At 41.5% G+C, this 14,474-nt stretch overlaps 2 protein-coding genes across 4 annotated transcripts in view; one reads left to right on the top strand and one right to left on the bottom strand.

Moving 5' to 3' along the window:
* The window catches only part of LOC121304913 (signal-induced proliferation-associated 1-like protein 3), a 103,456-nt gene extending 102,285 nt beyond the window's left edge, over positions 1-1,171 (bottom strand). For all 3 annotated transcript variants that reach the window (XM_041236340.1, XM_041236342.1, XM_041236341.1), the window contains exon 1: positions 1,033-1,171. The gene's annotated coding sequence lies outside the window, so the exon portion shown is untranslated. The remainder of the gene's footprint in view (positions 1-1,032) is intronic.
* A 10,389-nt stretch (positions 1,172-11,560) lies between these two features.
* LOC121304857 (mitogen-activated protein kinase kinase kinase 10-like) overlaps positions 11,561-14,474 on the top strand; it is a 34,759-nt gene continuing 31,845 nt past the window's right edge. The window contains exon 1 of the mRNA XM_041236267.1: positions 11,561-14,416. Coding sequence (XP_041092201.1) covers positions 13,594-14,416 — 823 coding nt within the window. The 5' untranslated portion in view covers positions 11,561-13,593. The remainder of the gene's footprint in view (positions 14,417-14,474) is intronic.

Here is a 14,474-nt window from a genome sequence, read left to right as displayed (position 1 = left end):
AAAAAAAAAAAAAAACACAATACCGATAAGCAACGTGAAATTCCCCACATGTAAACACTGTTAGAAAAAGGCAGCTATATTTATACATGCTTAACTAGCTGTGACCAGATCTCTATACTCGGAACCCCGAACCTCAACGCTTGCAGTTTGATGATGACAGTTGTGTTTGGTTGGGGAGGAAGGTCTTCGTTTTTTTACCATTAAATTATGACATAATTTCACTTTTTTTTATTTTCAATACATGGGATTAAGAGTCTTTAAAATTCACAGCGCTTACAATGTAGTTTGTATATTGGATCTTTACAGTGTTAACATTATTAACGCTTTGTAATAAAACTAGTACCAGCTGAATTACTACTAGCAACCAGCCGATCGCCTGTAGCATGTTGCTATATCAACCACATGAAATATGAAAATCCGGCTTCTGTGATTTCAGTTCGGCATACACTGCAATGATCTGTATTAATTATAACTGGAAAGTATTCCTGGCTTCTCGGGCAGTGAATGCACAACTTTCTCGAACACGGGGTGTTTCTCCTCAAACTGCTCTCCAACTGGGCACAATCCCACAAGTAGTTATTTACTTTGCTATTTGGAATGACATCTGGCAAGCCAATGCAATGATCACTGGGACCTCCTGTAGTATTATTGGGGGGCTCGGCTAATTGAACGCAATGTTGCACCTGCCTTTGGAAAACTCAAAACCCCACAGTGCCGTGCAAAGTTCGAGTCTGCGCACTGTGATAAAACAGATCAGGAAGGGCTTTCGTATATTGTAATAAAACACACATACAAAAAGAACCGACAATTGAAATCGAATGAAACTAAGAAAAAAGGAGACCACAAAGAAACGATTATGCAAGCATGCGATTACTTTGTGCCAAGCCTAACGTGAAAGACACATCCGAGCCTGAAACATATTCATGGTTTAACAGTGCTACAGTAACTAGTAATTATACTGGCTGTGCTATCGTATCAGTTAAAAAGCTACATTTACCAAGTTTGAAAGCGCTCCGATTTCTCAGTGCTTACCTGTTTCGTTTCCCATAGTCACAACATATGTAGATCGTTGCAGTGCAGGTGAATTGTGCAGAACAGAATTCCGATTCCTCGGGTTAAACGAGACGGTGCACCGCAGCGCACACAGCTGCTCTCTCGGTCGAGCCAGCTAGCCTCCTCTCTCCAGCAAGACAGCGGCAGCGCGGCCCCGATCCGCGGTCACACGGCGCGGCCCCGGTGCCTCGGCGAACGCGCATTTCGGCCGCCTTCGGTGTCCGCTAGGGGGCGACACTTTCGCTCTTCGTTTCACTTCATAGGCCCAGGAACAATTAAGAATGTCCCTTTGCACCCTCAAGGTTTTATGAAACTAAATAGAGGAGAGTGAGTTCTCAGCGTAACTGGCTGGTTTGTCTGTGAAATATTTTACTGCAATGTAATGTTTTAATACAGCTTAATGACTATTGATCACAATCTGTACCATACTAAAATGTCTCGTCTAGTCTGTCTATCTATCTATCTATTTAAATAAACAAATATAAACTAATCTGGATCCTTGTGTCGACGTGAAAATGATTTAATTCTGAAAATAAAGTGTGACGTTGGGGGTGAGGGGGTGTCGGTTTTGACAACAGATCTGTGCTTGTTAACTGTACAGGTTTCTAACATCCATAAATCCACAAAACACTTAACACTCTTGTCCCATTAGGATGAAACTTCCCAAGGATCTTCCTCACAGACTGAGTGCCTCGTATCGTCTGGGTATTTGTCCCTATAGGGACGTGAGTATCCGGCGACAGACAGGAGCGAGACTGGCGGTTGTGGTCTACAAGGGGCGCAGGTTTTAGTTAAATATTCCAAAACATTCACAAATAAAACACTAAGCAAACACATCTAGTAAAACAAAAGTTGGTCTAAAAAGCGGCCGAGCGCTGCTCCCGCTGCAGGAAACTTCTCCCAACCTCAGACTTTGAGTCGGATCGGAACCTGCTCTGCACACGGTGGGAACACCCCACCCCTTCACACATCCATCTCCAGAGGCAAAATAAAAAAAAAAGAAAAAACAAAGAAACTGGCTCTCAGCTCCTCTTCTAGCAGGTGGCCAGGGTTAATTGGCACTCCATAAATCAGTTAGCACCTGGCCACCTTCCACAGCTTTTCCATTATACAGGGATTCTAACTCTCAGCCCTGCCATATCTAGCACACACTTAAATATAAATACAAATTCCCAGGTCCCGTGTGCAGGGCTTCTGCCCTGTCACAGTCACACACACACACATTTGAATCGCTTATCCAGTCACTGTGAAACCTGCTCAAAACATTTGTTAGAATGTGGGGGTCAACAGAGGGTCACACTTGTGTTTAGCACCGTTAATAAATACAAGATCTAGTGTATTACTACACTTCTGCTGTTTCTAAGCTAGTCTTACCAGGTTGTTGGTGACCTGATAAAGTCAAACTCCACTTGTTGTCACATGATCAGTCCCTATTAAAGTAATTGAAGCCAACAAAATATTTGCATAAAATGTCTCTGTCATGCACATCCATTCTATAGAGTCTCGGACGTGCAGTTTTGAAAGAAACGCATGCTATGTATTTTCATTTCAGTGGTACTACACTGGGTTAAGGAAATCTCTGTTTGCAAGCCATGCTTTTAGACTGCCTTGCACTTCCTGGGTCATTTCACCTGGAGAATGAAATTGTCCCCACCCCTTCACTGGGTTCTTTCCTGTCAATAACCAATCAGCTGCTTCCCCTGTTGACTGACAAGATTTCAGCCAGTAACGTGATCCAAAAGACACTGTGGGTTGAAATTACCCTGGGAGTGCAAACAGGTAACCCAAAAATAAGGCAGAGAGACTAAGAGCTTCCTTTAACCTAGAGCAGCACAACAGTTATTAAATGTGTGCTCTAACGTGCTTATTTTAAAACTGCACAATTCAGACCTAAGTAGCTCATGGAAGTGCAAAATAGCTATGATTGATGGAATTGTTCTGCTAGCTACAATGACTTTAAGTGATATTAAAACAGGTTCAAACAAATTCCAGTCAGTTATTTTAACAAACTTGTTGTCAAATTTATTTTTGCCTACATCCAAAATGAGGTTTCTGAGCAAGAGAGCACAGAGGCACAAAAGGTCACAAGACACAGCAGCTGTCAGCTCGATTCGACTCTTTTCTTTTTTAATCTAAAATAAACATGGCTTTGTCATGACAGTGAAAAGCACTTCTACCCAAAATGGAAGATCTAATGGCAGCAATTAGCATCAGTGCATGGAGCGTAGCTGACGCTGTATTCCCTGGATAATTACCCCCAGCTTTGAGAATGCTGCTTTATTTGAAGTTTACTCGATGCATTTAGGAGACCTGCTTGGTTATGCTGCAGCTCTGACAGATCCACCTGCTCTATATTATTCAATTAGAGATTTTGTTCCCTTTTCAGTTTGTTTCAACATTTATTCTATGAAGCTAATCTGAGTCCAAGTGCTGCACTATTAACACTGTAAACCCTGCAGCACCCTCTCGCATACATTAAACCTGAGACAATTTTCACAATGCTCACAAACTACTGAATCTCTATCTGGTATACAGGACGTCCCTCTTGTTTGCAATCACTGTGCCCTTCGTTTTCATTGCCAGTCATCACCCCCTTGGTTTTTATTAAGCTCTCAGGCATGTCTTTCCTCTTAGCTGGTACAGTGTAAGAGTGTCGCACTCTGCCCCTAGTGGAAATAAGAAATACTGCACAGTGCTGTGGTATTTATCCACAGCCTGCAAAGTGAGGTGAAGAATGAAAAAACGATGCTGTCCATCCATCCATCTTTCACGCTCCATAACTCAAACCAAGTAGGTTATGGAAGTCATTGTCACACAGGTAGACTACAGCATTTACAAAGATTGTAGGAATCAACCTTTGACTTTTGACTCAGGTGAAATTCACAGAATAGCAAGCAGAGTCTCTGTTTTTGACTTTCTCACTATAGGAGTAAAAACAATGGTCCGATTTGGACCATCGATCAAGAACCATTGATCAAGAACCAAAAACCACTGATCGAACAATGTCCAGCTAAGGATTCAGATATTTTGGACAGGAGTTCATTGTCAAAATGTTTTTATTTGTTGGATGTTGGTGGGGGGCAGACTCCAGCTGCTTTTGTACCAGAAAAGCACCTTCCTGATCAGACTCGAGCTGCTCCTCAGAGAAGCACCCTCCTGATCAGACTTGAGATGCTTCTGTACCAGAGAAGCACCCTCCTGATCAGACTTGAGATGCTTCTGTACCAGAGAAGCACCCTCCTGATCAGACTCGAGCTGCTTCTGTACCAGAGAAGCACCCTCCTGATCAGACTCGAGCTGCTTCTGTACCAGAGAAGCACCCTCCTGATCAGACTTGAGATGCTTCTGTACCAGAGAAGCACCCTCCTGATCAGACTCGAGCTGCTTCTGTACCAGAGAAGCACCCTCCTGATCAGACTTGAGATGCTTCTGTACCAGAGAAGCACTTGAGCTGCCCTACCAGAGAAGCACCCTCCTGATCAGACTCCTGAGCTGCTTCTGTACCAGAGAAGCACCCTCCTGATCAGACTTGAGATGCTTCTGTACCAGAAAAGCACCCTCCTGGTCAGACTCAAGCTGCTTCTGTACCGCAGAAGCACCCTCCTGATTAGACTCGAGCTGCTTTTGTACCAGGATGCCACGTGTAGCAACAACACGCCTGGGGCAGCCACAAAGAGGTGTGAAGGTCAGTCACTCCCAGCTTATTATCAGACTGCTGTTTATAGATTCCATATGGCCAAGCTGCACATCCAGCTGTTCTGAACATGTGCGTAATGCAGGAGCAGGCTGCCTCAAGGGGTCAGACTGACTAAGCTGCTAAGCTGTTTCACCTCCAGCGGAAACCCTGCTTAAATTAAACTGCAAAGCTACAGACGCTCGATGCTCAATATTTAAGAAGAAAAATGACTTTTTTTTCTATCACCTTATCTTAGTATGGCTTTTGTGATCATTTTGAATACATCTTGCTGATATTATTCAGTTACTGCATTTCTTTTAATTTTTTGATAAGTCACCTGTGTTGAGGAGCTCCTCTTTGACACATGCAAGTGAAAAGGTGGCGATGGCTTTTACTGTTATAAAGACACCCTCCCCTAGTAAAAGCATAGTAAAGTGTGATCGAGCTGTTAAAGCACAGTTAAGCATAGGCAAGCATTGAAAAGCCCAGAAAAGGCAAAGCATATTAAAAGATGTGGCAAACCAAGGTGAACTATAGTGAAAGCAAAGAATAACCGCAGGTAAAGCATGGGACAGCAGCAGATTTCTGCAGTGAACGTTTATTAGGTCACACACGGGTGGGTTTGATAGCTGGATCTTCAAAGAATATTTTGATCCGCAGCCAAACCAAAATGAAAACTGTGCCTCAGAAGTAACTATCTGTAATAAGTTACATTTTTTTTGTTTAAGTAACTGCAAATATGGATATTATCGAAAAGAACACATTCACAGAGCTTTTTTTTTTAAGTTTCCACCTGTTTCTCTAAAATATGCATCTAAGTTTGTTTCCCGCAAGAAAAAACTTTTAACAACAACAAAAAAAGAAAAGATGGCAACTTTGCTTGGGAGCAAAACATTTTGTAAATCTGACCCAACTCCTTCAATATTTCGCTTTCTTGCTCTTTCTTGAATCTCGTGTGCAGAGCGCACGACGTTTGTGAGGATACAGTTATCCATTTTGAGCTGTGCTTTTCTTACTTCTTTATGCCTAGTGCCAGAGGAAGAGGTCATTTAAACTCCCCCCCTGCCACATTCTGCACAGCAAGACCATCCTTGAAAACCTCAGTTGCTGGGGAAGATGCTGCCTTGTGCCTTTCAAGTTTCTAAGTGCCCTGGGACTAAAGTTCATATCTAACTCCTGGTACTTTGCTCTTAATAAGCAGACACAGAGAAGCCTTCAGCAGTGGAAGCTCGTATTTCAGCTTCATGGTCACACTAAAGAATTTTGGAGTGACCCTTCTGAAAGTTTGAACTTTTATTAACGTTTTGTTAAATAAATTAAGCTGCTAATATTGATCACATCTCATAATGACAAATCCTTACAATGAGTGCTGGAGATGCACGCAGAGTAGGAAAAATGACCCCTGTGATTGTGCCATTAAAAGTGAAACAATAAATCATTCATTTGCAGAAGTCAGAACAGAAAATCAGAACAGAAAATAGGAGACACTTTTTTACACAGAGAATTGTGAGGGTCTGGAATCAACTCCCCAGTAATGTTGTTGAAGCTGACACCCTGGGATCCTTCAAGAAGCTGCTTGATGAGATTTTGGGATCAATAAGCTACTAACAACCAAACGAGCAAGATGGGCCGAATGGCCTCCTCTCGTTTGTAAACTTTCTTATGTTCTTATGTTCTTATTTGCATCACTCGATTTTAATATAAGCTTGACAGAAACCAGCTAGCGGGAAAGTGCAGGGCGTATTGTTCTGAGGAGTTGCTGGCTAATCTACTGTTCGAATTATTTGTATTCGTCTTGCTTTGTGTTTTTCTCTTAATTTTGTTTTCATAAATAAATATAGTTTTAAATTCATCAAGCTGTGTTTTCGGCTCCTCTAAGCATGCTCTAAAACTAGCAGTACCATCGCTATAGAAATGACTGTGCAAATATACAAATGTGCAGTTCTACTATGGTAATAGTATGCATGTACCACAGTTTATCCTGATTAATTATGCGCTTTACCATACCTGCTAAAATGCTTACCTTTGCTTTATTACATGCTTGAATTATCACTGGACCATTGTGCAGCTCTATATGAATAATGACCACACCCTGATCACTATGAAACCGAGACACGCCTAGAGCTAAACCCTTTCCCCACACGTGAAAGAGCACGCCGTCCCAGCAATGGGCGCCCGAGACAAGAAGGCACACCAAGACTGTTCATTGTTACACACTGGCACCACAACAGGAGCTCCCTGTCTAGTAGAGCACAACTAAGTCAGCTGATGAACAATAGTACACATACAGCTGGCTGCAAAAGGAACATATTACTCTAGTCCACTTTACTACAAAAACAATGTCTACATAAGATAGAATCTGCATTTTATATAGAGGGCAATGACCATTAGTTATGTTACTTTTAAACACTTTGCTCTTCCTTTTTTTTAAACCAATAAACGTGAAAACCAAATTCTAAATGTATTTTTTAGTTTAAATATTAATCTGCACAGATAAAACTGGTGCAGGGCGCCCTCTTGTGGTTGATTTGTGTAACTGTGGCAATTGCATTTAGCATATCGGTAATCTTATTACAGTACCTAGTTCGTATAGCTGTTGTCCTAGTTAACATAGTAATCCACACCAGTATCTTTATTCCCATCTTTTTGACTGAAAATTTTCATCCATTGACAAACGGTTACCTGGAATTTGTATAAATACACAGATAGATAGATAGATAGATAGATAGCTATATTTCATTTCTATAACTCGCTTCTGAATTTGATTATATTCAACTGACTGTTTTTATTTTCTTATAGTTGTGCAACTAAATGTCATCATATTTTAATATTTGGTGTGTTTTCATCTTTCCAGTATTGCAGATGACAATGCAATTCTAAGTTGTGTCTCTAAATAGATATTTGTAGTTGCTCTCGTTATAATGCTAATTAAGGACATGGTGTTATTTAAACGTTAATAATATTTGAAATATGCGTGACAGGACAGAAACTAGACAATTAACCCACCAAATGGAAACAATTTTTAAAAATGTCAGTAATGTAAACTATTTATGTTTTGACAACCATCCCTCTTGAGATAGCCTAATGAGAGATAATGAAATACATCGAAGGCGTGTCACTTTTATTTTGAACGGGTGAAAATAATTGCAGAAACTGCTGACTGGCAATTGTAGAGGTGATTTACACACATAGCGGCGTTATCTTTGTATCAAACGAGAAACACCGATGCAGTGGTATACTGTACTGTGATAATATAGCAGATACGAGCGGGATAGAATTAGTGCAGTTGTCCGGTGATTTTGCCTGCCTGCCTGAGGTTTCAGTTACGATGGGAAAGACAGCAGGTCTGCTAAAGCGCTGGTAATGAAACTGTAAGATCGCATTTTTGTTTCAACAGGAACCTGCGGACTGTTCGGGAGAACAAACCCAGGGGTTCAACATTATCGAGGAACATAAAAAAAAAACATAAAACGAGATTTAAAGCTGTATTACAGCACTACGGGTAGTATTTACACGCTCCTGGGATTTAAAACAGAAATGACAATTGTGGCGAAATGTCAAGAAAATGCCTACACACACAAAAACCCCATATGTGCCAGTGACCAGAAGGATTTCGTTGTGGAAGACAGCGAAGGAAAGAAGGTACAGTTGAAGGGTGCAGGTACTGTCGACTTACTGTTCATAGGCCTATTGTAACACAAATAAAAACAGAAGTAACCGAAAACAATCATTTCAGACAGTAAATAGCGAAATACAAGAAAAAAAAAAAAAACACATTTACATAAAACTCGAAAATATCTATAAAAAAGCACCGAAAAATTAAATTAATAGAAACAGAACAACAGAAACCCTAATTATATGCAACCCACAATGATAATGTTTTTTTGTTTGTTTGTTTGTTTGTTTTTAAACCTATGAATTGCTCCCGCCTCGTTTTATGACAGTTGTTGTGCTTTTGTTTCTAGCAATACGGTAATGGTTTTAATCTCCTGCACTGAATTCAGAACACAATGCCAAGCGACAGGTGGCACACAGGACTATGTGGCTGCCTTATTTCTGTGCAAATAAGCATGTATTTATTTATTTCTGCGTCCCCCGCTATCTGATCAACGGCTTCTCACGTGCAATTTAAGCAATACTGCTGCGTTTCTTTAAAATAGTGTTTATATTTGTTATATGTTGATCATTAAAAAAAAACTATTCATATAATAAATTATATGGGTAGTGCACAGGGGAAGCAGGGATGGTAAGCTCCTCTTTTGTACAGCGGTACTGGCAGTGATCCAGTATTCAAGGTCCATTCTTCTTAAGGTGTAAAATTGAATCACACAGACAACCGACTTGGATGTTGAGGAATGTATAATATAGTTATATATATATATATATATATATATATATATATATATATATATATATATATATATATATATAGATATAGATATATATATAGATATATAACTTGTCAGGATGTTAACAATGAAAAGAGAAATTACAGGTACGTTATTTAAACAGTTGTAATAACACATGGGGACCTAGAGCCCCTCTCATTAAATATTGTTGTTAATACCAGGTTGACTCATGTGTACCATACATGTGTACTGTATGGTTCAAGTTCTTTTGAAACAGAAAAAAATCATAAAACAAAGACATCAGATGAAAGTGGATATAAGAAAAAAAGAGCTTTAGTGACATTTATATAATAATAAAATATTTAATATGTTATAGAATATTTATAAAAGTTATAGAATAAAACATCACAATGGACTAAATGCTAGGAAACATCTAACAAAACTCAAATAAAACTGAAGCAATGGTGCTGCCCTGTTTTTTTTTTGTTTTGTTTTGTTTTTTTTTTTACCATTGTAAATTTGCACAGTAATTTTGCAGTTTAACTCTGTGTTGGCGAACAAAAAAGTCCTCGAAGGGTTAAGCTAACCAAATACTTTCTGATTAGCTGTAACTTTGACAAACACAAAACCACTACCTCCTCTTGTTTAATCCACCGTGTCCTCTCTGCTTCCCTGTGTACCCACAGATGAAAGCTCTTTGTGTGCTCATAATACCTGTCCTCATCTCTACAAGATCACTTCCATTGGCATCTGCCAGGCACCTATCCAACAACAGCCTTTGAATATGTTAGCCTCCCTGTGACAGATGGCTGACAATGGGAGGTTTAGCACCTGTCAATATTATACTGTATAAAACCCGTCATCACACTCAGCTGCCTGGAGAAAGAATCTCCCTAATTGATTTTAGCACCTTTTTTTTTTTAAGCACCTTTCAGGCTATTTATTTTTTGGTGAAGTGTATTCTGGGAGTTGTAGTTTCCTTCTGGGCATCTTATTTTAAAAAAAAATATTTACTGCAGTCCTTGTTCATCAAAAGTCACTGATATATTTAGATTCTTGTCTTGGCAATGCACTAAGCAGAAACAAAATGACGGATTTGAACTAATCATATCTACTGACCGCCCAGCGTAACAATGGTGGTACTTTTTTGCTAAGCAATAGAAAAGCAAGACTCATTTAAGTAACTTCAAAAGACACCTTGCTGCTTTATTGAACACAGAGAATAGCTGTCAACATGTCTATCAGAACCGGATACTTTCCCCTCTTGTACATATCATAAGGTCCTGTTACGCAGCTCAGTCTGGTTCAAGCTCTCAGGAGCGGGATACAGACAGCCAGACCTAGCTATCAATGGCAGCTCTTTCATCTAGAACTATAGAAATGTATGCAAGGAAAGTGATGTCACTATCATGGGGGATAACTTACAGCCCTTCCCAAGGTGTGTACTGTGAAAACCACACTTATTTTGGAGTACCAGAATTAGAAATGTCAATTTGTGAATGCCCCTAGTAAGTCCTTGTCTTGACGTAGTATTCAAACAAGACATGGTGCTGAAGGTGGAAATAGTGGAACCACCGGGACCAAGTAATCACCACAAGATGCAATTTAAAAGTCTTACTGAAAGGTTTGTTGCGGTACAGGATGAATAGCACATTTATTGAATTAATATTTTATACTGGTTTTCACCAGTGAGGATGTGAAGAACATCATGAAGACAGCCCAAACGATATACTAGCAGCATTCAGTATAAATCAAGACCACCAGACCCCCTGGACTGGACAGCATCCATAAGAACATACATAAGAAAATGTACGAATGAGAGGAAGCCATTCAGCCCATCAGAGCTCGTCCAGTTAATAGCAGATGATTGACCTCAGAACTTTTGTCGAAATTGGGTGTTAAAAGATAAAAGAGGCAAGTGATTCTACCACAACAGCATGACTAGATAACCAATCCCTATATCTCTATTGTGTGACACCTAGCATGGATTCAGAAACGATCCTAACAACATTCTTAAGACTTTTTTGAGAAACTGCAAGGGTCTATACAAACAGATGTAATAGATATTATGACATAATCTGGGCTTTAACAAAATGCTACACAAAAGATAATCCTTAAACTAAAAGGGGACACCTGGTCACACAGGGAGTGGTGACGGTATGAAATGGACGGGTTAGGGCTAGGGCTAGGGTCATCAGCAAGGTTCTGGCTTCAATCAGCTACAAGGGCTGGATAAATAGGTCCCAAGAACAAAGCAGTGACATTATAATTGTGAAACTTATTCGCTAGACTCCGAGAAATGAACGAAAAACAAACCGAGCGAGAGACTTCGCAGAGCCTTCCTGTTGCGTCTCTCTCACCTGCCGGCTTTCCCCCAGGCTAGACGCCAGCCAATGAGAGGCCGCGGACTGACAGCACCTCGGCCAACCAGAGCTCGCATCGCCCTCAGAAAATGGAGCAAACACCGCGCCCTCCTTTATCAGCTCTGAAAGACAAGCATCTTTGCAGATTTTCTTTCATGAAGTATTTAAGTGATGCCTTTCCTAAATATCAGACACAGCAATACTATTGCCAATAACCGAGCAGCCACGGGAAGCTTGCGCACCACGGGCCATTAGGACCACGGCTATCCCGTTTCATTTTCGGAAATGCTTGATGGGCTACAGCAGGTGCTCCGACATCCGGGAAAGCAGGAAATTGACAGGAGAGCGAGCATATGCAGCAGGTGTAGCGCATGCCTGCACATCAAAACACTGTCAGAGTGCAACGCGCGAATTGCATTGTACATTGCATGCATAGGGTTGGGCATTGAGCTACTGTATTAGGGCATTGAGCTATTGTATTCGAGCCCCGCCTGTCACTTTCCAGCTGTACGCTTTTCTTCACGACCACGGCATCCAGGAAGCGTGTGTTTGCTTGTTTCTCTCCCCTGGTCCCTTGTTGGCTTGGTCTGCACTGCTAGCATGCATTGCGAGAGCCGGTGTATTTGGATACACGGTGCCAGCGGCAGCCGCTGACAGTGTAGAGTGAGTGGAGCATTGGAATAACGCTGCGCCCAGTCCAGGAGGCTGCTTGTAAACGAACTACAGCACACACATACACAGAAAGCATCGTATTGAAAACTGCAAGTACAAGTGTGCGATAGGCAGGTGTAAGAACGTGAGTGCGCGATAGGAGGTTTTATTTATTTTTTTCTTGCAACAACAGCGTTGCTAATCGAAGCAGCGGGGGACCTGGCGACAGAGCCAGCGGTAATTAGTTGAATTATTGTCATGAAGATGGTGGAGTCGTGGCATGCCTGCTGGTTAACGCAAGGAATAAACACGCCGCTGCCGATGGGTTGTATTTTAACTTCGCCAAGGAAACAAACGGTCCACCTTTCGGATTCCTGTCTGGGTTGCGGCAACCAATAAACGGGCAATACGGACTGCAGATTTCCGTGTAGCGAAAGGCGTTTGGGAAGGAAAATGCTATTTTAATCTTATCATAATCCTACAGTATAGGAATGCTTAGCTGTAGTGAAGTGAGGGGAAGGAAAGCCGGTAACATACTGCAGAAACACTGGTATGGTGATATACTGTATATAGATGTATTTATTTATTTATTTATTTATTTTATCTTCCACGCCAGGACCAAATGAAGCAGGTACGCGATCTCAGGGACAGATTGGAGGTATGAAAAAAAAACTGAAAATGGCAATATTTCTTCTTGTAGTTGCAACGCACAAAACATAAAAAAAGGGCAATGCAGGGAAGGTATATCTACAGTTTTGAGTAGGGCTGCTTTTATTTTTATTTTTAAAAGAAATTTCGCTAAAATAACAATAATTCATTATTGCATTAACCCATTGAAGCAATGACGTAGCAGGGAGAAATCTTTTGAATTGAGAATTTGTAGATGGCTGCTGCAGTTAATATTATAGAATGCTGTGGACATCGGATAGCTTTGTACAGCGCAAAGGCAAACTGAAGACCGCATTAGCTTCTTAATGTTGTTTTTTAAGACTAGATGATTATGTCTGGCCTCATCCTGCCAGAGAAGGTACTGTTAGTAAACTGCTGAATATTGTAAGCTTGTATTTGTAGTACATTATAGATTGTAATTTAGTATTTGTAAACAATTGTATCTGTCAATAAGTCCAGTATCATATTGTTTTCCTTTGTGTAAAGAGTAGCTTTAAACATCTGCTTTTAAATACAGCCTAACATATGTAATTTCTTTTTGAACAATACACCAAGGATTGAGCCTGCAGGCATGAATGGAATACTGTGTGTTCCTTGTTTAACCCCTTGAGTTCGTCCTGCAGATGGCAGAAGGGAACCTAGTGGATACTTTCAGTTGATACCAACCACACCAAAGACAACTGAACACAAAACAAACTTCAATAGGAACTTGTGAACATAGAACGATTTCTAACGTGCGTCTGTTATTTCTGCTGAAATCCCCTCGCTGGATTCTCAAAGACATGAGCAATCTAATTTATTTGCACCCTAACCCAGCAGGCTCATTGTCACGATGGCTAATAAAATGAGCTGCCCGTACTCTCTATCGCCTTCCTGTAATAGCGGGGGGAGCATTAAAGGGCACGATCAACAGCATGGGGATGGGACTTTGAGTACGACGGAAAATGGCAGTTGTAATTCGTCCACGTTTTCCTCCAGTTCACCAGACCACCCCCTGCACACCGGCCCCACCCCGCTCTGGACTGCGGTGTTCGACTACGAAGCAACTGCCGATGAAGAGCTAACCCTCTGCAGAGGGGACCTGCTGGAGGTCCTGTCCAGAGACTCCAATGTGTCCGGGGACGAGGGCTGGTGGACGGGCAAAATCAAGGACAAAGTCGGCATCTTCCCCAGCAACTACGTCATCTGGGACCCCAACTACACCAAAATCCATGGCAGTTTAATGAAAGAGTGCCCCTTACCTCTGGAGATTGATTTCCAAGAGCTGCGGTTGGAAGAGATTATCGGGGCTGGCGGCTTTGGGAAGGTTTATAAAGGCGTCTGGCGAAGTGAGGAGGTGGCGGTGAAAGCAGCCAGGCAAGATCCCGACGAGGACATCAGTGTCACCGCGGAGAACGTCCGGCAGGAGGCCAAGCTGTTCTGGATGCTCCGGCACCCCAACATCATTGCGCTGAAAGGGGTGTGCCTGAAGGAACCCAATCTGTGCCTGGTGATGGAGTATGCCCGTGGAGGGGGCCTTAACCGAGCCCTCTCTGGCAAGAAGGTGCCCCCGCGGGTGTTGGTGAACTGGGCTGTGCAGATAGCCAAAGGGATGAGCTACCTTCACAATGAGACCATCGTGCCCATCATTCACAGAGACCTCAAGTCCAGCAACAGTAAGTACATAATAATCATCATTCATTAAATGGCAACTGTTTTATTTATTCTCTGGCC

The sequence above is a fragment of the Polyodon spathula genome, chromosome 40 (genome assembly GCF_017654505.1).
Source record: "Polyodon spathula isolate WHYD16114869_AA chromosome 40, ASM1765450v1, whole genome shotgun sequence".
Classification (NCBI taxonomy): Eukaryota; Metazoa; Chordata; class Actinopteri; order Acipenseriformes; family Polyodontidae; genus Polyodon; species Polyodon spathula.
This window is presented reverse-complemented; position numbering and strand designations above follow the sequence as displayed.